Source organism: Coturnix japonica, unplaced genomic scaffold (genome assembly GCF_054131305.1).
Source record: "Coturnix japonica strain WE unplaced genomic scaffold, WE-NBRP24 Scf039, whole genome shotgun sequence".
NCBI classification, from domain to species: domain Eukaryota; kingdom Metazoa; phylum Chordata; class Aves; order Galliformes; family Phasianidae; genus Coturnix; species Coturnix japonica.
This window is the reverse complement of record NW_028188942.1, coordinates 3098728-3121415: the sequence shown is the minus strand read 5'-3', so window position 1 is coordinate 3121415 and position 22688 is coordinate 3098728. Positions and strand designations below refer to the sequence as shown.

Below are 22688 nucleotides of genomic sequence, written 5' to 3'. Positions count from 1 at the left end.
AGTCAAATACAACATAACAACATTACTGTTAAACCCACTAAAAAGAACAAACATGTTTGTACTGCAACCTAAGTTTCTGTAACCTGAAAATAAATCCATGAGGGTCCCATTGTGTTAATGTGTAACTGATCAGGAAAAGTCTTCAATTTTCATATACTCTGATATATTGATTTTAATGACCACTAAAATTTGTGCAATAAATGCTTTTAAGATGCTCATAACCATGCTCTACCGACTGAGTTATCCGGGCTAATAATTGATTAATGATCGTGCAATTTTATGAAGTAGCATGTCAAATAGAACCAATTTTAGAGGACAAATGTACTAAAGTATCACTAGGGGCTAATTAATAGGCTAATAACATCATAACCAAACAGTACTAAAACATTAAAAGAGCTATTCCTGTAGATTCTAGTATTGATTAGATCAAATCCTGTTTAATACGCATCTGATCTATTACTAAAATAGAAGTAGCACACAACATCCTAGCTAATGCCTTAAATTCTAAATCTTGAGACTGCATTGGTAAAACAGAAAATCACACACTATGTCAAACTATTACCAATATTATCTATAACACAGCAAGTTACAAAGCAATATCACTAAGTAAGAAACACACAATTACAATTACTATGAAGGCTGGATGCTATTTTCTGCCTTCAGATGAGACCGAAGATATCATTCTGGAACCCACATAGGGCCAGTCCCTGTGGAAATACGAGCATATTCACGACCCCAAGTTGTCAGTGGTAGGGAACAGTCCCAAAGTCCTATGGCCATATTCCAAACATTAACCATAGGCTGTTCCTTTAGCACTGGGGAAGCCTCAAAATGACGATCCACATAAGCTGTATCTCTATGATCACGATTCAAAAAATTCAGCACAAACAAAACAAGCAAAACCTTACATAATATTTTCAAAAAATTCAGCACAAGCAAAACAAGCAAAACCTTGCATAATATTTCTTGTAGCGTGTCTCCCATATTCCCCCTTTTTTGTTTAATAATAATAAGAATGGATTTCAATGTTTGATAAATGTGCTCAGTGATAGCTTGTCCAGTGGAAGAATGAGCAATGGCTGTAGTATGTTTAACACACCCTTCTTGGAGGAAAGTTTGAGTGGCCTTAGAGGTATACGCAGGCTCATTATCTGTTTTTGTAGCATGTGGGATTCCCATAGCAGCATAAGCAGATAACCAGTGTTTACGGGTGTCATGACTGTGTTCACCTGTATGTGCTGTGGTAAATGCGTAAGAAAAATTAGTATCTATTGTTACATGTGCATATTTTAGACAGCCAAATTCAGGAACGTGAGTGACATTTGTCTGACACAGTTGAAGAGGTGCTGTGCCACATGGATTTGTCCCAGTTTGAGGCAAAGAGGTATCAATCAAATTATGTAGCTGGTATTCAGAGACAAAAACGGTGTATTGCGTAGGAGAGATGATCATCCTTAACAGAGTTTTCCAATCGTGAGGGGTCATAGAGTAACTGTCACTGTTTGCAACCAAAAGATTGTATGTAAAGGCTGACTGAACTCCGTATGTTCTCACTGACTCCCTTAGCTCCTTCACTGCCTCACAAGGCAGGGATTCCAAATGGGGGACCTGATTAGGAAAGGTTTGCAACGTGTCAGCATCACCCCTTAATATTGTTTCTTTTCTGCCTTGCTCTAAGACATCACAGTACGCTGTAGGGAAATTTGTCGTTCCTGCTCAAAACAAAGTATCATCAGGAGGAAATGCATCCGATTCTCTTTCTGGATCTACAGGACCGGGGTCACAACGATCCCCTGGTTTCGGTCCGTCCGTGTCTTTAACCACGTTACACGCAGGCTGCACAGACGCAGCCGCGCACGACGAGGGGTGGGCGGCACGGCGAGGCGCAGAGAACGACGTAGGCGGACTGAAGGGCGGGGGGGCTGTAGAGGCCGACAACGCGGCGAGCGACGTGGGGGGGGCGGCAGGCGGCCGCTGGCTGGGAACGGCTGGTTGTGTCGGAGCGCGGCCGCTGTTCTTTCTCCCGCTGGGCTGGAGGTTTCTTGACCGGCGACGGCAGGTGACGGTGTTGTGGTTGTCCGAGCGACAGTTCTGGCACCACACACCAACAGCTTGGCAATTCCGTCGCAAATGTCCCTTAACGCCGCACCAGAAACATTTAACAGAGGTGCTTGGGCCTGCACTGGTTACCGCAGACGCTTGTAAGGGTGCAAGAGCTGCTGACACTTGATTCTGAGAAGCCTCAGCCTGTGCCTTTAATCCTGCCCCTAGCTCTCTAATAGCCTCAACTATGAAAGCCTGAGCCCCAGTGGGAACGCTTGATAATCTGTGTAATGCCTCCTCTATTGTCCAGTTACTCCTCAAAGTACTTAGAATGCCACGAGCTGTAGCATTACAATTCTAAAGTGCACAATGTTTTAGCATTATTTCCCTCATGTACTCTGGTACTCCAGCCTTCTCTATGGCTCCGGCTACCTTATCTAGAGGCGCTCCAAAATCCTCATTTCTTCCCTGCTGGGAAGAAACTTGTTTAGCAGTATCTTCACCCTGTTCATCAATATACCATGAGAAAAGACCTTTCATCTCATCTCATTTGATGTATGTATGTTGCAGAACGGCGGGAGAAAAGCAGACGACCACACCTGTCATTGACATATGATCAGGTAATCTCATTTATTCCTTGGCTGCGTGTACCTTTATAATACGGATAATTAGCTCATACATATTGCAAAAGTGGAGCTCATCATTGGTTCCCAATTACATACCATCCCTGAGTATCTTAACAGCTTGTTGTTATCATCCTGAAAGATACTCCCTTGCTGAGTTCCCAGAACCATGGCTAGTTTCTCACCATCACAGGGCATCCTGATGTTCTCAGTGTCCTTGCAGGTGTTATGGCTGCTTGCTTAGCTGCACCATGTTTACGACCCTTCTCAGCTAACTAGCTGTAAAAAACACTCTCTACAGGACTCCACAGATTACCTTCAGAATTCAACAGTTAGTTCTGTTTCCTTTCTGAGTGCATAACAACCTGAGCAAATGAATTGAATGACGTGGCTCTTTAGTCTGGTAAAAACTCTGCTGTTCACTGAAACCTGGTCCATTTGTAAGCAGGACTTCGTCCATCTCTGCAGGACAGCAGAAAACCCTTTGTGCTAATCATGATGCCAAGAAGCAGAATGCAGCAAATGGCAGATGATCCAACTGTTTCAGGTGTTCATTTCCTTAAAACTGCGAATAATTTTGGACTGAGAGTTTGTAAGCAGAACAGAGCTCTTAAAGCTGTCAGAGATTATTTCTGCACTGTTCAATTCTATCTGCATAACATACATAGGATCTCAGAACTGCTTGAAACGCAGGCACCTAGGCACTGTTGTGTAACTGAATTTCACACATGATGGGTCCTGAAATATCCTGGAATCTAAAACTCTGACTTGTTTTAAGTCTGCTGCTTGAGTATAATCAGGGTCATAGTGTCTGTGTGCAGTGTTTCTTTCCCTGTAATGCTCCACATCATTTCATTTTGGGAATATTGAAGGAAATGGACTGTGTGCCATAACTGTTGTTAGAACAAACTATGCCTGGTGTGATCTTATGCATAGGTTCTGTAACTGCTCTTCACAGCTAAGGTGTTTGACCTTCCTTTTGGTGAAGTGATGAAATACTGCTGGTTTCTATTTGTGCTTCTAGGCACCTTGAAGCTCTTAGGAATAGAACAATTGTCTCCAGTTCTTTTCAATGATATCAGTAACAGCTTGAGTGTTGCTGCCCACTAGGTAGACCCAAAGAAGCAGATTACAGTGAAACAACACACGAGCTGGACCTGCACGAGGATCACTTTCAAGACAGTGGCTCTGTTGCTTCAAGCCTACTTGCTTCTTCCTGCCGCCACTCTATTACCAAGTATCAACAACCTTTCATGATTCAACTTGCAAATGTTTGAAACTAATCCTTGTGTTTCTATGCCTTCCCAGGTGATTCGAGCCCTTGTCAACCCCAAAGATCCAAACCAAGTAGTGATGTGCAGTGTGTTTCCATCAATGGAGAGTTCTTATTAAGCACGAATCGCTGCAATTCGGATGACAGCCTTCCACATGGTAACAGTGATGGACACAAGGGGCTCATCCACGTTCATGCTCTCATATCTCCTGGCTCTGCTGAAGCTCCTGACCTGAGCCTGCCAGACACAGCAGTCACCTGCCTGGATTGTGACCCAGCGCCTTTGCAGTGCTGCCCATCCCAAGCACAGCCCGAGTGCCCCAGCAGCAGCACCACCATGCAGGAGCAGGTCAGCATCAGTGAGGTGAAGCTGAGCATCTTAGATGGGGACTTAGAGTCAGGCTGCCAGTCCCAGGCACCAGGCAGCAGCACCAGCTCTGAGCCACTCTCATCTTGACAAGAGGAGTCCCATCTTCACCCTTGACCTCTCAAGCCCTCCTGTCTTTTATTGAATAAAGTCACTCTCATGCTCAGTCATCGCCTTGACTGCATTCCGAGTCTTCATTCACAGGGATTGGGATGAATGCAACAAACAGCAAGGCAGCTCAGCTTGCAATGCTATGGCTGTGGGGTTCGTGCAGGCAGAGCTCTGGGTTCCCATTTTGCATGGCTTTGGGATGTCAGCAGCAAGATCTCTACCATTTTGTATGGGAGCAAATAATCTCTAGCATCCAGGTTGCTGCTCATGATATATCCCAGTCTTCCTGGCTGTTGCTTTGTGATACCTTTCAAAGCCTTTTGATACTCTTTGATGCCTTGGCTGCTCCCTAACACCTCTGTCCTCCTGCCATGTTGACTCACGTCTCCCACTTTGAAGCTGGCTTTGCAGATCATCTCCAGCCCTGTCATCACGCTGCAGCAGGAGGTGCTCACCTGGCCCAGTGTCTGGCAGTGCTGCTTGTTCTGCAGATGAGCAGCTGCCTCCTCATCTCTTCAGCTACAGTAGTTTTTCTCAGGGCAGTTAGATGCAGTCATGCTCCTCTGGATTTGGTGTGTTAAATCCATGCTGCATGGCAGCAGTCAGTGCAATACAAAGGTGTTCTGTGTGCCATAGCATTTCTCCAGGGGCTGCCAAAGGTAGAAGCACAACACAGCACCATCCTTCTGACAGTAATGTCTGTGAGTGTTAGACATGTGAGCACTGCATCATCCCCAGCGTGTCAGTGCTTTTCCACACCAACCTGACTCTCACACTCTGCACTGAATGTAACTCTGCTCTTGTGGAGACAAATGCTTTCTGTCACATCCTCCATCCCTGCAACCATTTGCCGGTAGGCAGCTCTTGCAGAAGAATCAAGCAGCAGAACCTTGTGCTCACCCTACAGCATGCAAATGCTATGAAAGCAGAAATAACCTGGCATGCTCTGGGTCTGCAAGGCTGCACAGATGGGAGAGGTAGATTGTGTTTTTGCAGTGGAGGTTTCCAGTATTTTCAGTACATAGTGTAGGCCCTAACTGAATGTATAACCCTCTTGTAAAACAGCTGTATAAGTAGTTTTTCCACCAAGAAAGTTGCTGAACAGAGTTAAGTTCAGACTGGGGGCATTCTGACATGGGGAGAATTGAGACAAGCACAAGATAAATACACAGGGTGGGTAGAGCCCAGCACAGGACAGAATGAATGTACTGACTTTTGGAAACATTGCCCTTCTCTCTCCGCAGAAAAGTACAAGGCAGACCTAAAAACAAGAGGTTGGTAATTGACCTTATATGGAAATAAATCCTAGCAACAGTCTTGAGGAGTCTGTGAGCCTGAGGTGCTCAACCAATGAGAGGCATGAGAGCATCACCTGCATTGGGTTTAGGGCACAGAACAGAATTGATTTCACTGACTGGTGTGCAATTTCTCCCTTGCCAACAGGGGATGTGCGCGCAGTATTGCAATAATGAATAAGCACTGCTGCTATCGCTGCCATCTTTGCCTAACTAGAAATCTTTGACTTTGAGAGTTTCTCACACAAGGGGAGAGGGTAAGAAAGTAAAGAGGCACAGAAAACTAAGGGAAACTGCTATTCTTTATCTTATCTATAAAAATTGATACAATTGATGCTGTCGTGATTTTTTAAAATTATTTTTAATTTTTACCCAATGTCGGTTAGATTGTTTTAAAATATCCACACACCAAAATCTGACTACCAAGCAAATTTAATGAAAATGAAATGAAGGTGAGTTAGCGGAAAGCACAAAGCCATATTATATTAGGCTCTAGCAAATTTACAGGCAGTCACTGCACGAAGAGGTAGATCTGAGTTGCACATTATATGATTTCCACAAAGATTAAGGAAATCTGAAGCTTTCAATATATTTTTTTAATTCTTTTTTCATTTCATTTTTAAACACCTGACCCAGACCCCAACCCTCACAGGAGCTGTAAAGATAACAGCATTAACCCCCAATGTAACTCTAATCCTAACCCTTACCCTGATTCTAAAATCATCTCTAACTCCAAATGTAACAACAAAAATGATGCTACAAGTTTGTAGCAAAAGGAACCTTAACCCTGATCATAATCCAAAAAAAAAATCATTAAGGTAACAATAATCTTTACCTTAAGAGTAATATTAATCAGAGCCCAGATGATGCCTGCATCCAATCAGAAGCATGCTTTGCATTATTTAAGAGTTGTATTTTTTCCAATGAACTCTCTCTATTATCACTTTTATAAAGTAACAGAATCTGTTCTTCTTCTCCTGACACTGTGCCTTACTCCTGACATCCCCTGGAAATGACCCAGATAGGGCACCATCAAAGTAATGCTAATAGTAATGTCAATCCTAAGGGTATCTCTAGCCTCAGTGTTAATGGGACGCTAACAACAATCCCAACAGCCTTAAACATTCTGGTGGTGTGACAGAGGTGCTGCCTTGCACATGCTGGGCAGTCCCATTGCCTGTTAAATGCAGGCGGCAGCGTAGAAACATGATGCCCGTGGTCAGAATGCCCTGTGGCAGATCCTGGCACCGGAGAACTGACCGGAGAACCATGAGAGAACTGACAACAAATCACTCGACATCAGAACCGACCCAGTGGTTATTTACAAGCCTTGGGTGACCCAGACAGGATCTCAGAGTGGTGAGTGTAGGTACAGAAGTTGTTACTACTCTGTTTTCTTCTAAAAGCTGCTCAGCTGCTTTGCGTTTCAGACCATCCCTGGCTTCACTGTGTGCATCTGTCCAATTGATACCAGGTGTTTTTTCATCTCGGAAGTTGGGGGGGGCGGGGGAGAGGGGAAACAGACATCAATTCAATTAATTACTCATTTATTTATTGACAGACATTCACGTTTGCTACGTTTGGAGAAGATTTATTTGTTTGCTGTGGTTTGATTTTTTCTTTTTTTCTTTACCCACTCCTCCTCCCCCCTCCCCCCCCTTTTTTTTTTAATCCATCTTTGTGTTCTTCCCCTATAATCAAAAGAGAACGGATCCCCAGGGTTTGTCCCGCAGACGTTCTTTCCGTGGTCTCTGCTGCCACCTGCTGGCCAATACACGGAACTGCCACTGTTGGGCGTTTGGTGCCGCAGGAAGCACAACGCAGATCTGAGTTCTGACCGGTCTACGCAGCAAATCCGCCAATCTTTATTGCGATAAGCCCTCCACATGGCATTGCACATGCACTCGAACTCGCAACAGGCATAGATTTCTCCTAACTCCTTGAGGAGCAGGCAAGCAGAACAACTGAGCGCACCACTGCTTGTGATTGGGCCACCCCCATCATAGAGATGTGTGTTAGATCTTTTACCCACCCCTGGACTGGCCTTGTTGTTTAACGATAACCTCTGAAATCTGAGTTACTGGTTCTACCACCTGTAGTGTAGAATAGGTAGCCAATAAATGCTTTTCAACTGTGATGTATCTTTATTCTGCTCCATGCCAAACCTGTGACCAAAACCTCATAGGGGTTCACAAAGAACTCTGGCTCTGCCAGAGCCCCCATCCAGACCCTTCTTGAGTTACATTCACATCTAGTTTGGCTGAAAAGGTTGGTCTATAAATACTCAGTGCTTGGGCCTGTTTAACAGATATTTTTTCCTGATTATGCTGTCCATCGATCTTTTTAAACTGAACTCCTGCTCTAATCTGGTCTTTAAACATTTGTTGTCTCAAGACCCTAATGGGTCCAGACTGGATTACCTTAGGGGCTGGACGCCTAAGTCATGGCAGCAGATGGTTCTCTGACCTTTCCACCACCATTCAGAGCCTGCATCTGGCCATAGGCACTCTTGTCTCCCCATCAATTGGGCAGCCTGTTGTATTACAGCACCTGAGGGCCACTGGGGGGTTCAGTATGGATAACATAGACCCATCCTGATGTAAAGGTGATGGCTGTAGGATGAGATCCCTCGTTCCTGATGAAAACTTTATTGACTGGGCTCTCAAAATCATCTTCATAGATTGCCTCTTTCATGCCTAATTCTCTAATATAATTTTGTTAGTCCTCCATAGAGGACCACAGGATCATATTTAATGGTATGTCATTCTTATTTGGCCATGTTATATGACACACAGCCAAAAATCATTCACTGATCAAATGGCTATCCTCATTATGTTGGACAGAGCATACAGTCTTTGCCTGAGGGCAGGGTGAGTAGTAATGGATGTCAGTTTTGAAATTTCCAGTCCGTTCACCACAGCGCTTTCTGCCTCCATGTCCCATAACCAGAGCAGCTATGCTGGCATGCTCTCTTGGTTTCTGTCTAAACCACTGTACTATATCCAACAGTTCAGCTGCTGTATTATGGGCAGCAGGGTTGGGGGGTTGGACACTGGTCAGGGCACTCCCACCAGCCTACCCTGCATTTTACTTTATTTTTTTTTTTTCATTTTTGGGTTACAATCAGTCAGATCTCAAATAGATCTAGTCCAAATGGAACCTCAAAATCTGACCTTTTAGTGCCTTCATTTACAGAGTCCATTTTATACAGATTCCCTTGTACAGGGTCCCCATGGTCTTCCAGAGAGATGTTACTGATCTTCCATAGGAGAATGATTGAATTAGGTTTTTTCCCCATCAAAACTGCCACCTGTCTTTCCAGTTTTTCAACACTGTCATTCAATAGCTGATTTGCATCAGCCTGAGCCTCTTCAGTTATGTTCAGACAGTTCAAGGCCATCAGCAGTGGCCATGCCACCATGAACGCAGCTAACTGTCATTCTCAAGTTGTAAGTATGTCTTTGCTAAGACCATGGAAATACTCAGTCAGGTGTGCCAGGGACTCATGGACCCTCCCTCCGTCCCACACAGGGCCCCATTTTTCAGTGACAGAAGCAATGCTGCATTTTGAGGATCCTAGGAATCCCAGGACATGCCCTGACAAAAGGTCATTCAAAGGGGTAGTCTTTCCCCATCCAAACCACCCCATGATATTCACAGAATCACAGAATTGTAGGGGTTGGAAGGGACCTCCAGAGACCACTGAGTCCAGTCCCCCTGCCAAAGCAGGTTCCCTACACCACGTTGCACAGCTCGGCATCCAGGCAGGTCTTGAATATGTCCAGAGAAGGAGATTCCACAACCACCCTGGGCAGCCTGTTCCAGTGCTCTGTCACCATCACCATAAAGAAGTTATTGCATACATTAGTGCAGAACTTCCTATGCTGTACTTTCATCCCATTACCCCTAATCCTGTCCCCACGCATTACTGAAAAGACACCAGCCTCGCCACTATGACCCCCACACCTCAGGTATTTATTAACCTGGATCAGGTCCCCTCTCAGCCTTCTTTTCTCAAGGCTAAACAGACCCAGTTCCCTCAGTCTCTCCTCATAGGGGAGATGCTCCAGGCCCTTCACCATCTTTGTGACCTTCCGCTGGACTCTTTCTAAGAGATCCCTGTCTTTTTTGTACTGGGGAGCCCAGAACTGGACACAATATTCCAGATGAGGCCTCACCAGGGCAGAGTAGAGGGGGAGGATCACCTCCTTTGACCTGCTGGACACGCTCTTTTTAATGCACCCCATAATGCCATTGGCCTTTTTGGCTACAAGGGCACACTGATGGCTCATGGACAATGCGTCGTCCACCAGCACGCCCAGGTCCCTCTCAACCCACCTCACTGTCCGCTCATCTATCCCATACTTCCTCAACTTTGGTATAAGTATGTCATGGGAGACTGTATCAGTTATAGAGGTTATAGAGTTCAATTCCTGTAGTCAATTTGGCGGCCCAGGTGGGACCAGCTCTGTTCGCTGCAGGACCAGCTGAGAGGGAGACACTTTTGGCGCACCCTGAGATTTCTCTGAAGGACTCCCTTCCTCACCTGATCACTGCAGGGACAGACAAGGACCACCCACAGGTGGACCAGGTATGTGTATGGTAAGTGGAGCCCATATGTCTTGAGGAGACATCCTACACAGTTTACAGCCATACGTGCTGCTCCCAGGGAGGTGAGCTCATGGCTTTGGTTGCCAGCTGGGGTAGGAAGACTCCTTGGGTGAGTTCCTATGAAAGGGAACTGTATGTCATATGAATGGAAACAAGCCGAGTCCCAATCCATGTTTCCTTCCTCCTGTGAGGGAAATGGCCAGACACGGACAAAGTGAAAGACTGTGTTGTCTGTCCACTCATAAGTACTTTCTCCTTTTATGTAAGAAGATGGGAGTTTGTACTCTGTAGATTAATAAGATGGTCCTGAGGAGGGGTGTACATTCCACCCGACCAATGAGTGTCAACCCATTTATGTAATACTATGTACTGCTTGCGAGGAAGTGTGTGAGGGAGGTGGTTCAATCAGTGCTGGTTCTGTGGCACAGTGCTTATAACTGAAGAATACAGACTGTATTAAGGGAGTTTATGTGAACAGAAGAACTGTATTGTTTGACGAATTGTTTTGATGGTATAAGAAAGTGTAATTGTTAATGATATATGAAAGTGTACTTGAGGGAATGTGGAAGTGTATCTGAGCATAGAAATAGAGGAAGAATTTACAGAGGAAAAAGGATTAAAGTGTGTTTACTTACACTGACATGAGAGCAACACGCTGCACCGCTGCCCTGTGAGCTGAGCAGAGCAGAGCAGAGACACAGTCCCCATGTATCAGGTAGTGTTATTCTGCTTACCAAATGAATGAGTTCACTACAGAAGAGGCAAATCTTCCCCTCTGATCCATTTGTGGCATACTCTGGAGTTCAAGACATTGCAAAGCTATGGCACATCTACTTTCTTTCAATGATGACACCTTAGTGTGCTCTGGGCTCTCATTTCAATTGCATCTAAAGAAGTCTAGGGTCATGCCAGCTGACAGGAAGCTGGCAAATGTTGTCTCGTTGTAAGGAAGAGCAAGAAAGATGACATGGGCAATTACGGACCTGTCAGTCCAGAGCCTGGTAAAATTATGGAGAAAATGATGGTGGGAGTTATGGAAAAACAGCTGAAGGACAATTCTGTCATTGGTCACAGCCAACACAAGTTTGTGAGGCGAAGGTCCTGTTTAATTTAAGCTCATTTTGTGACACAGTTATCCGTTTAGTTGACCAAGGGAAGCCAATTGATGTTATCCTTGAGGATTTCAGTGGAGATTTTGATACTGTTTCTCACAACAACCTTCTGGACAGAATGTTCTGCATATGGCTAGACAGAAACACAATGTGGTGGGTGAGCAGTTGGCCAGTAGGTCAGTCCCAAAGGATTATAGTCAGTTTTTTCCATCAGGCTGGTAGATGGTCACTGTCGGGGTCCCCAGGGTTCCATTTTGGGGCCATTTTCCTTTCATGTTTATGCAGATGACTTGAATGCAGGACTAGAAGACGTTCTGAGCAAGTTTGTTGATAAGACCAGATGAGGAGGTGCTGTTGCCTCCACTGAGGGTGGAGAGGACTTGCAGAGAGATGTGGACAAGTCAGAGAAGTGGGTACCAGTTGGTACTAAGCACCAAGTGCATAAAGTATAACAAGAACAAGTGCCTGATTGTGCACCTGGGTAGGGGCAATGCTGGACATACACACTGACTGGATATGGGACACTGGAGAGGATTCTGACTGGAAAGGATTGGGGTGCTGGTCAGCATCACACTGAATGTGAGTCAGCAGTGTGCCAAGGCAGCCAGGAAAGACAACGGTCCCCTGGAGTGCATGAAGCAACTTATTGCCAGCTGGGTGAGGGAAAGGATCATCCCTCTCTGCTCTGCATTGCTACTGCCTCACTAGCAGCACTAGGTGCACTTCTGGGCACCGCAGAACATAAAGGACTTCAAACTCTGGGAGAATGTGCAAAGGAGGGCACTGGAACTGAGAGATGTGAAGTTCAGAGTTTCACAGGGATTGACTGCTTGTTCACACTGGGCCCTTCTCACATCCCTTCTCAGATCCTGCAATGAAACATAGGTCTCATATGGGACATGAACCTCACAGCGTCCGTGCACCACATGTAGAGCCTGGGATCTTCTGTCCCCATGTCTTTCATTTAACATCATACAGACCTCCAACCCATTGCCCCAGGAAATGCCCTGAGCCAACATGAGAGACAGGATCTCTCTACCACTGGTCTTGTAATCAGGGCTTGACCTGTCTGCTTCGTAAGGCAAAGGAGAGGTTTCTTAGCATGCCAGTGCCTTTGCCTGCCTGTAGTCATGGCTTCCAGTTATCTTCTCTAACAAGTCCCTTGGGAAGCTTGCTTGTTAATGTTCCTCACTGGGCCCATTAATACTCCAAGAAACTTCACTGTTACTTCTGACTTTGTCTTGTTGAGCACTTTGTGCAAACTTCTCTCTGCACTGGAGGCTGATGAACTCAGCATCAAATGCACCCTGGGACCATTATAAACTAAAGAATCTCCTGTGCCTTATGCCATCTTGTTATCAGAACTTGTTCAGCAAAAAGGAGGGATATCTGGAGAGAGATTAAAGAGATAGAATCCATTATAAATTTATTTTCTCTTTATTTATATCTGGGTTTAAAGAAGCACTGTGCAACTGATACCAATCCAGGATGTCCCAATGAGTTCTGTACTGTTACTGTGTTGACAAAGGTCCTTCTCAACCTCCCCACCCAATTTCTGCTCACATTGGACCTATGGGACTTGCATCACTTTTCTTCACATCACTCTTCTCCTCTGCATTCATCCGCTCAGTGTTAAAACTGCTTTGCACCAACTCCCACTGGCTTTCCTCAGAGAACCAGCTGCACATGGAAAAGGAAAGATTTCTCTTTTTTATCTGGCCAGCAAATGGAAGGAAAGGTGATGCAATTGAATGAACAGTAAAACACAGTGTTCAACTGCATGCCATGTTCAAGCGGCATCTATTGAAGTTTGTCTTTCATATGGAATACTTTTAAAAGAAATGATTTATACTGAGGTAGCATTGGATAGATTGAATCACAGTGAAGTAGTTGACAACAGAGGCCATCAGACTCTGGGAGATGGAGCAAATTCCAGTAATCTTCCTGGGATAGATCAGCCAGGTAGTTGAGAGGTATCAACTTAAAATTGATCAGGACTTGTGAGTATTTCACACATTGAGATGGGTTAACACATTCTCATTGATTTATATCTTTGTCTCAACTCTGTTTTTCACTTTTACTGACATTAATGAATATCTTTCAGACTTCGTGCCTTAATAAAAAAGAGACACTGATTGAGAAAAAGAAAAAGTATAAGAAGAAAAAGAAAAAGAATAGAAAGGAAGGGATAGATCAAATCACAATGAAGGAGTTGACAACACATTCCATCAGACTTTGGGGAGATGGAACAAATTCCAGTAATCCCCCTGAAAGTCAGAAATCAGACAGATAATTGGGAGGTATCTGACTGAACAAAGAGCAAGGGATGGAGAAATCTGGAGGGCAGTGGGAGTAGTGTGTGCCCAAATGGCCTGCTGAAAACATGCCCTTAACCATGGCCATTTCTTTAGGAGAGCTGAAAAAGCTTGGAGGATGAGGCACATCAAATAGGCAGCAGGGAAGAGTAGTGCTGGGCACCGGGCTATAGTCACAGGGCATTGGCACTGGCACCGCTGTCTGTGTCTCTGAACCTGAAGGCATTTGTGTCCAGCGAACACAGTTCTGGAAAACATTGTAGTTTCAGTAAAAGAAAAAAAAAGAAAGAAAGAAAAAAAAAAGACATCAAATCACTTCAAAGATTCATATATACAACTTAAAATGGAACAAGACTCATGAGAATTTCTCATGTTGAGAAGGGTTAACAAATTTTCATTGATTTCCATCTTTGTCTTCAATTATTTGTTTCAGTTTTATTGACATTTATGATCAACTATTAAGCTTACAGCCTCAAAATAAATAAATAAATAAAAAGAGATACATTTGCATCTTGCACATGGCCTGATGCCCCTTTGACCTTCACAGTTCCCACAAGTCCTTCCATGACAAAAAGTATGAGATCCAGCAGAGCACCTCTCCTCTTTGGTTCCTCCACTGCTTGGTCAAGAAGCTGCCATCTGTGCTTTCCATGGATCTGCTGGATGCCACATGCCCTGCTGTGCTGTCCCTGCCGCAGATAATGGAGTGACAAAGGCCCCCAAATGGGACAAGGGACAGACAACATCAGATTCCCATCTGTCTGCAGAGGGCACCTTCCATTGACTGTCCCTGATCAGGAAGATGGGAAAAGACACTGATGGTCTCCTCTGTTTGCCATTTCCATTAGCTCTGACCTGTCTGCTCTTCCATCCCCAGGCAGAGCTCAGTGCACTCTCACAGAGGTCAGTCGCCCTTCTTTGTCTCCTCGCCCATCCATCCTAAAGACTCTGTATCCCCCTTGTGCTACAGTGCAGTTGTGGAAGCCATTAAACTGTGTCCCCATGGTCCAAACAGGAGCTCAGGCCTGCAGCTCTACCAAGATTTCTAGCTTCTTGTGTGTTGGTGTTTGCATTAGTGCAAAAGCACAGAAGTAAACATCCTAATTGAAAAGCATCACTGGACATAGCCTGACTGGATAGCTCATCTATGGTATCAGTGTGCAGAAGGTGGCACACAAACATTAGACCGATCGTGGGTCTTGGAGGTGACGTAGCAGCACGGTCACACCATGGGCATGGCTTTGCTGAAGGCCCTGTGCTGCACTTGCAGCTGTGAGTGAATTCACCAGACAGCCGGTGCTATCCCCTCTCTGGCCCTCGGCTGATGCCCAGGAAGGAGCTGTCTATCTCAGGGATTTCCCACACGGTTTACAAGCACTGGCACACATCAGGAGCAGCCCAGGCACCTTGGGCATCACCCAGTGTCTGTGTGTGAGCAGCTGCCTCCCCGCTGAAGATCCAAGGACTCAGAGCAGGAGCTCACATGCAGGCAACTCCTTGTGCACTTCTGAACTGAACCAGAGGAATCCCAGCTCCTGTGGGTGTGTAGGGAGCTGAATCCCATTTCATCTCCAGGATTTCTGTCAAGGGATGAGACTCCTGCGCTGCCTCAGCTGGATCACTGTCCTGCACAGAGAAAGTCCAAACCTTGCCTTCCTTGTCTGGGTGCCCTTATTGTTTCATCAAACGAACTCTGGGAGCACTCCCCATATGTCTCCAATCAGTCACTGACCACTGGACATGTGGTGGTTAATTGAGCGGATTTCAAAGCACAGTCATTATGCTGTTGTCTTTTAGTAGCTATTGGCCATGAGGACCCAGGGACATGTCAGGGGAAATGAGTGGAAAGGATAAAAATGACATCATCTGTTGCTGAGCTGGGCCAGGCTCCTGGGACACAGGGAGCTCATAAATGAGGGCAGAGCTGCAGAGAGATAGCTGTACCCAGGAGCAGCTCTTGTGCACAGCACAGCCTGCAGGTGACAGAAGGAGAGGAGAGAAAGGGGAGAGAGATTCCAGGATGTGTGTGGTGTGAGTGGGCTGTGAGCTTGCTGCAGGAGGTTTGCTCACAGACCATGACACGGTAAGTCTCACTGCAGACCGTGAGCTGCTTTTCATAGAGGGTTAACAATCTGGGACATCCCATAGCAGATCTGGCTGCAGGCACTGTATGTTTCTTTACTTTGTTAAAAGCCTTCTGCTCCAGGTCTGGTCTTCCGTGCTGCAGTGTCAGAGCACAGCCCTAAGGGCTGTGTGCCCCTGTATGGCTGCAGGCTGTGCAGCCGGGGCTGCAGGCGGGTGCCCAGGGCTGTCCTGCAGAGCAGGGTCCCTGCTGTGCCCCAGGGGCTGTGTGCCGCGTATGGGACTCTGCTGCCTGCCAGGCTCAGCACTCAGCCTGCCCGGGGAGCTGCCCAGGGCGCTGCGGGGAGACGGGTGGGGGGAAGGAGACCCCAGCAGGGCTTGTGCTGCCACAGCTGCTGCCTGGGGCAGGGGATCACAGCTCTATTGAACAACTCTGTTTTCTAGGGCCCTTGGAAGAGGAGAGACAAGGCAGGGGGTTTCCATTTCCTGTTCTGAGGCAAAAATAATTGGAGGCAGAAAGTGGCAGTCATACTTCTGAGAATTTTTCATCAGTCAGTTGCTTGTTTTGTGAACAGTCATACGTGATGTGTTTCCAGTCTCCCCTGTTTTGAAGGATGGAACCAATTTTAATTATCATAATTTTCTGTAGGCATGAATAATTCACTTTAGCTGCGAACAGGCAGCTTTTTCTAACTGAAATTGAATGGCACAGTGGCTGCTTTTGGGGCACTAAGAGCAGTTGGAGTAAAGATATGAGACAGGAAACAGATGAATACATCCAGGGAGACGGGATAAGGTAAGACAGTAAGAGGAATAGTTAGAGCTTCAAACACTGCTTCTGCTTAAGGAATGCTGAACAACATGAAATTAAATGCAAGTAATGGTGCTAAATATACACTGTTGTAGAAGAATTAAAACATTTCATATTATAGTAGGAGTAGTGTGTCTGAGAATGGTCTGGACTTGTCATTATCTTCTGCTCTCTGAACAGGACTCCAAGCCCAACAGCAGATGCCCAACAGCAGCTCCATCAGTGAGTTCCTCCTGCTGCCGTTGGCAGACACGCGGCAGCTGCAGCTCCTGCACTTCTGGCTCTTTATGGGCATCTACCTGGCTGCCCTCCTGGTCAACGGCCTCATCAGCACAGCCGTAGCCTGCGACCGCCGCCTGCACACCCCCATGTACTTCTTCCTCCTCAACCTGGCCCTCCTCGACCTGGGCTGCATCTCCACCACTCTCCCCAAAGCCATGGCCAACGCCCTCTGGGACACCAGGGCCATCTCCTACACAGGATGTGCTGCACAGGTGTTCTTCATTTTCTTCTTCCTCTCAGCAGAGTATTCCCTTCTCACCATCATGTCCTATGACCGCTATGTTGCCATCTGCAAGCCCCTGCACTACGGGGCCTTGATGGACAGCAGAGCTTGTGCCACCATGGCAGCAGCTGCCTGGGGCACTGGGGTTCTCAATTCCCTGCTGCACACTGCCAGTACGTTTTCACTGCCTCTCTGCCAAGGCAATGTTGTCAACCAGTTTTTCTGTGAAATCCCCCAGATCCTCAAGCTCTCCTGCTCAGAATCAAGTCTCAGGGAAGTTGTGTTTCTCATTTTTAGTGTAAGTTTAGCCTTTGGGTGCTTTGTTTTCATAGTTGTGTCCTACGTGCAGATCTTCCTTGCTGTGCTGAGGATGCCCTCTGAGCAGGGACGGCACAAAGCCTTCTCCACGTGCCTCCCTCACCTGGCTGTGGTCTCCCTCTTTCTCAGCACTGCATTTTTTGCGTACCTGAAACCTCGCTCTGTTTCTTCCCCACCCCTGGATTTGACAGTGGCACTTCTGCTCTTTGTTTCCTCCAATACTCCATCCTATTATCCACAGCATGAGGAACAGGGAGATCAAGCAGGCTCTCAGCAAACTGTTGCAATATGCACTATTCCAGCTTCCATAAATTGCCCATCTTCCTCACACAGCTCTCAGTGATGGTTCTTTATGTTCCATTATTTTTGTATTTTTGATTTTTTGTAATACTGTAATCTGCAAATAAGTTGCAGTTTATTTCACTTCCTCTTTCCTACCAAATTTCCATTTTCTTACTCCAGGAGCTCAAAGAAACATGGAACCATATTCCATGAATAGGTTAAGAGATTAATAATAAGCTTTAAAAATCAACTTTTCCTTCGCTGTTCTCTCTTCCTACCTTGTCTGGGTCTGGGGGGTTACAGCAATGGACAGCAGCAGAACGTGCCCTTTTCAATTCTGCTCCCTTTATACAGCCACAGTGCTCTCAAGACCTCTTATTTCTGCAGGCCTTGTGTGTCTCACAACAGTTCTGTTGTCTCTACAGCAGCACTTCAGGACAGAAGTAAGCAGCCAGCAATATGAACGGCTGTGTCAGGGCTGGTCTCCTTGCTGGCACTGTCATGGAATTATCTAGATCAGTCTGTGTCCACGACAGGGGGAGCAGTAGGCCCGTGGGCCCCATGGCCCCAAAAAAATGGGAAGGGAAAAAGGGAAATTCCACATCACTATATCATGCTTAGAAAACACATCTGAATGCAAATAAACAGTAATTAAAATGCATTACGCACACAGTTCTTTATACTACCCCAGTGGCGCAGTGGTAGGAATGCTGCCTTGCAACACTATGGCCCGGGTTCGAATCCCCCCTGTGGCGCAAGTGGTAGAAGTGCCACTGTGCTACACAGAAACTCAAATCTCGGGGGTTGGACTCGATGATCTCTAAGGTCCCTTCCTACCCGCACGAGACTATGAGACTATGAGACTATGAGACATATATATACACGGAATTACTGACTGCACTCCCCCAACATCAAATTCCCTTGTGGTACACATTGAACATCCCCATCTCTCTGCATCGCCCACCAAGCGCACCCAGGTCCCTGGGCAAAAACAGTTCCACGGACAGGTTTGCCCTTTACAGAGGCTGGAAGGACCCAAACAGCTTTTCCCAACATGTTCTTTACATGAACAACAGTGACCTTATCTCCCTCTGCAGTATACAGGGGCTGGATTGGCTAGGACCATCACAACTGACTGATCCTCTAGTACTGACCAACCAAGTGGCTTCTGCCAAATGCTTTACCCAGTGCTTCAGTGTTCCACCACCCATTGCTTACAACATAGATTTCAACAACCCATTGTATTGATCTTCTTTATCAGAAGCTGGTGCATGGTAGGGGATATGATAAATCCAAACAATGCCATGATCTTTGGCCCAAGTATTTATAAGGGAATTTTTGAAAGTCATCCCGTTATCAGACTCTTCTTTCTGGGGTGCCATGCTGCCACAGGACTTGTTTCTCAAGACCCAATATGGTGTTAAATTCAACAGATTTAGTGGTCAGTGACTAATTCCAGACATGTGCTGAGTCCTCCCAGAGAGTGTTTGCTCAAAGAGGGCACTCATACAAGGATGGGATATCATAGAATCATAGAATCACCAAGGTAGGAAAAGACCTAAAAGATCATCCAGTCCAGCTGGTCACCTATCACCAATAGCTCCCACAAATCCATGGCCCTCAACACAACATCCAATCATTCCTTGAACGCCTCCAGGTTCACTGAATCCACCACCTCCAACCTAGGAAGTCCATTCCAGGTCCCAAAGTTCAGGACGTGGCATTTGGTCTTGGTGAACCTCATCCCATTGGCTTCAGCCCAGCTCTCCAGCCTGTCCAGATCCCTCAGTAGGGCCTTGCTAACTCCAGGAAGATCCACACTCCCAGCCAATTTGGTGTAATTTGCAAACCTACATAGGATGCACTCAGTGCCCTCATCCAGGTCATCAATAAAGATACTGAAGAGGACAGGCCCCAGCACAGACCCCTGGGGAACACCAGGTAGGCACACAGGTGGGCGTCCAGGCGGGTCTTGAATATCTCCAGAGAAGGAGACTCCCCAACCTCTTGGGCAGTATGTTCCTGGGCTCCATCACCCTCACTGTAAAGATGTTCTTGCACACATTCATGCAGAACTTCCTATGCTTCAGTTTCTGTTCCATTTCCCCTTGTCTTGTCTCTACACACTGCTGAAAAGAGCCTGGTCTCTCCACTTTGAACCCACACCTCACATATGAGCACTGACATGAGAGCAACCCTCTCCACCTTTCCCCTGCGAGCAGAGCATAGCAGAAGAGACACAGTCCCCATGTATCACGCAGTGTTATTCTGCTTACCAACAGAAGAGGCCAGTCTTTCTCTATGCTCCATCTGTGGCATACTCCAGAGTTCAAGGCACTGCAAAGCTATGGCATATCTATGTTCTTGCAATGATGACACCTTAGTATTCTCTGGGCTCTCATTTCAATGGCATCTAATTAAGTCTAGGGTCATACCAGTTGACGGGAATCTGGCAAATGTTGTCTCATTGTAAGGAAGAGCAAGAAAGATGACAGGGGCAATTATGGACCTGTCAGTCTCACTCCAGCACCTGATAAAATTATGGAGAAAGTGATGGTGGGAGTTATGGAAAAACAGCTGAAGGACAATTCTGTCCTTGGTTGCAGCCAACGCAAGTTCCCGAGGGGAAGGTCCTGTTTAACTTCAGGTCCCTTTATGACACAGTTGTCCATTTAGTTGTACCAGGGAAGCCAGATGATGTTATCCTTGAGGATTACAGTAGAGCCTTTGATACTGTTTCTCACAACAACCTTCTGGGCAGAATATCCTGCATACGGCTAGACAGAAACAGAATGTGGTGGGTGAGCAGTTGGCCAATAGGTCAGGCTCAAAGGATTATAGTCAATGGGTTCCATCAGCCTGGTAGACGGTCACTATCAGGGTTCCCCAGGGCTCCATTGTAGGGCCACTTCTCTTCCATGTTTATGCAGATGACTTGCATGCAGGACTAGAAGATGTTCTCAGCAAGTTTGCTGATAAGACCAGATGAGGAGGTGCAGTTGCCTCCACTGAGGGTGGACAAAACTTGCAAAGAGATGTGGACAAGTCAGAGAAGTGGGTACCAGTTGGTACTAAGCACCAAGTGCATAAAGCCTAACAAGAACAAGTGCCTGATTGTACACCTGGGTATGGGCAACACTGGACATAAACACTGACTGGATATGGGACACTGGAGAGTGGTCTGAATGAGAAGGATTGGGGGTCCTGCTCAACATCAATTTGGAAGTGAGTCAGCAGTGTGCCCAGTCAGCCAGGATAGCCAATGGTCCCCTGGAGTGCATAAAGCAATTTCTTGCAAGCTGGGTAAGGGAAAGGATTGTCCCTCTCTGCTCTGCGCTGCTGCAGCTTCACATGGAGCACTGGGTTCACTTCTGGGCAAAGCGGAACATAGAAAACATCAAACTATGGGAGGGTGTGCACAGGAGGGCACTGGAACTGAGAGATCTGAAGTTCAGAGTTTCATTGGAACTGATTGCTTCTTCAGACTGTGCCCTTCTCACATCCAACATCCTGCGATAAGACACAGGACACAAGTGGGATATGAACTTCACAGTATCCGTGCACCGCATGTAGAGCCTGGGATCTTCTGTCCCGATGTCTTTCATTTAACTTCATACAGACCTCCATCCCACTGCCCCAGGAAGGGCCCTGAGCCAACATGAGAGACAGGATCTCCCTGCCAAGGGTCTTGGAAGCAGGGCTTGTCCTGTTTGCTTCTTAAGATAAAGAAGGATTTTCTTAGCATCAGAGCCACCATGCCAGTGCCTTTGCCTCACTGGAGTCATGGCTTCCAATTATCTGCCCTAACTAGCGACTAAGGAAGGTTGCTTGCTAATGGCCCTCAGTGGGCCCATTAATACTCCAAGAAACTTCACTGTTGCTTCTGACTTTGTCTTGCTGAGTTCTTTGTGCAAACTTCTCTCTGCACTGGAAGTTGATGGATGCAGCACCAAATGCTCCCTGGGGCCCATTATAACCTAAAGAGCCTCCTGTGCCTTGTGCCTTCCTGTTCTCCAGGTTTTCAGAACTTGTTCAGCAAAATGGAGACAGCTTAAAGAGCAAGAATCCAAAATGCATTTATTGTCTATTTATTTATTGTTTGTTCTATACAGTAAGTAAAAGAAGCACTTTGCAACTGATGTCAATCCAGGATGTCCCCAATGAGTTCTATTCTGTTTCTGTATGGACAAAGTTCCTCCTCAACCTCCCCACCCCACTTCTACTCACATTGGCTTCATGGGACTTGCATCACTTTTCCTCACATCACTCTTCTCCTCTGCAGTCACCCGCTCAGTATTAAACCTCCTTTGTACCAACTCCCACTGGCTTTCCACAGAGAACCAGCTGCACATGGAAGAAGAAAGAGTTCTCTTTATTTACGTCCAACAAAGAGAAGGAAAGGTGATGCAATTGAATGAACAGTCAGACACAGTGATCAACTGCATGCCATGTCCAAGCTGCTTCTATTGATGTTTATCTTTCATAGGGAATATCTGCACAAGAAATGAGTTAGACACAGATAGGATGGGATAGATAGAATCACGGTGAAGGAGTTGAAAGCAGACTTTTGAGGAATGGAGCAAATTTCAGTAATCTCCCTTGGAAAGATCAGCCAGGGAGTTGGGAGGTATCAACTTAGAATTGAACAGGACTCGTGAGTATTTCAGAAATTGAGACGGGCTAACACATTCTTCTTGATTTCTATTTATCTTCAACTTTTTTCACTTTTACTGACATTAATGAACATCTTTCAGAATTCATGCTTTTTTTAAAAGCATGAAAAATAAAAAAAAAGAGAAGAGAAAGAGAAAGAGAGAGAAAGAGAAAGAGAAAGAGAAAGAGAAAGAGAAAGAGAAAGAGAAAGAGAAAGAGAAAGAGAAAGAGAAAGAGAAAGAGAAAGAAAGAGAGAGAAAGAGAAAGAGAAAGAGAAAGAGAAAGAG

At 46.0% G+C, this 22688-nt stretch overlaps 1 protein-coding gene and 1 long non-coding RNA gene across 2 annotated transcripts in view; one reads left to right on the top strand and one right to left on the bottom strand.

The window, feature by feature from the left end:
- The window catches only part of LOC146753250 (uncharacterized), a 235405-nt gene that overhangs the window by 176703 nt on the left and 36014 nt on the right, over positions 1 to 22688 (bottom strand). The gene's annotated exons all lie outside the window — the stretch shown is intronic.
- Positions 16844 to 18211, top strand: LOC146753252 (olfactory receptor 14J1-like). The gene is made up of 2 exons (XM_085530787.1): positions 16844 to 17732; positions 18174 to 18211. The coding sequence occupies exons 1-2, from the start codon at positions 16844 to 16846 to the stop codon at positions 18209 to 18211; spliced, it is 927 nt and encodes a 308-aa protein (XP_085386913.1).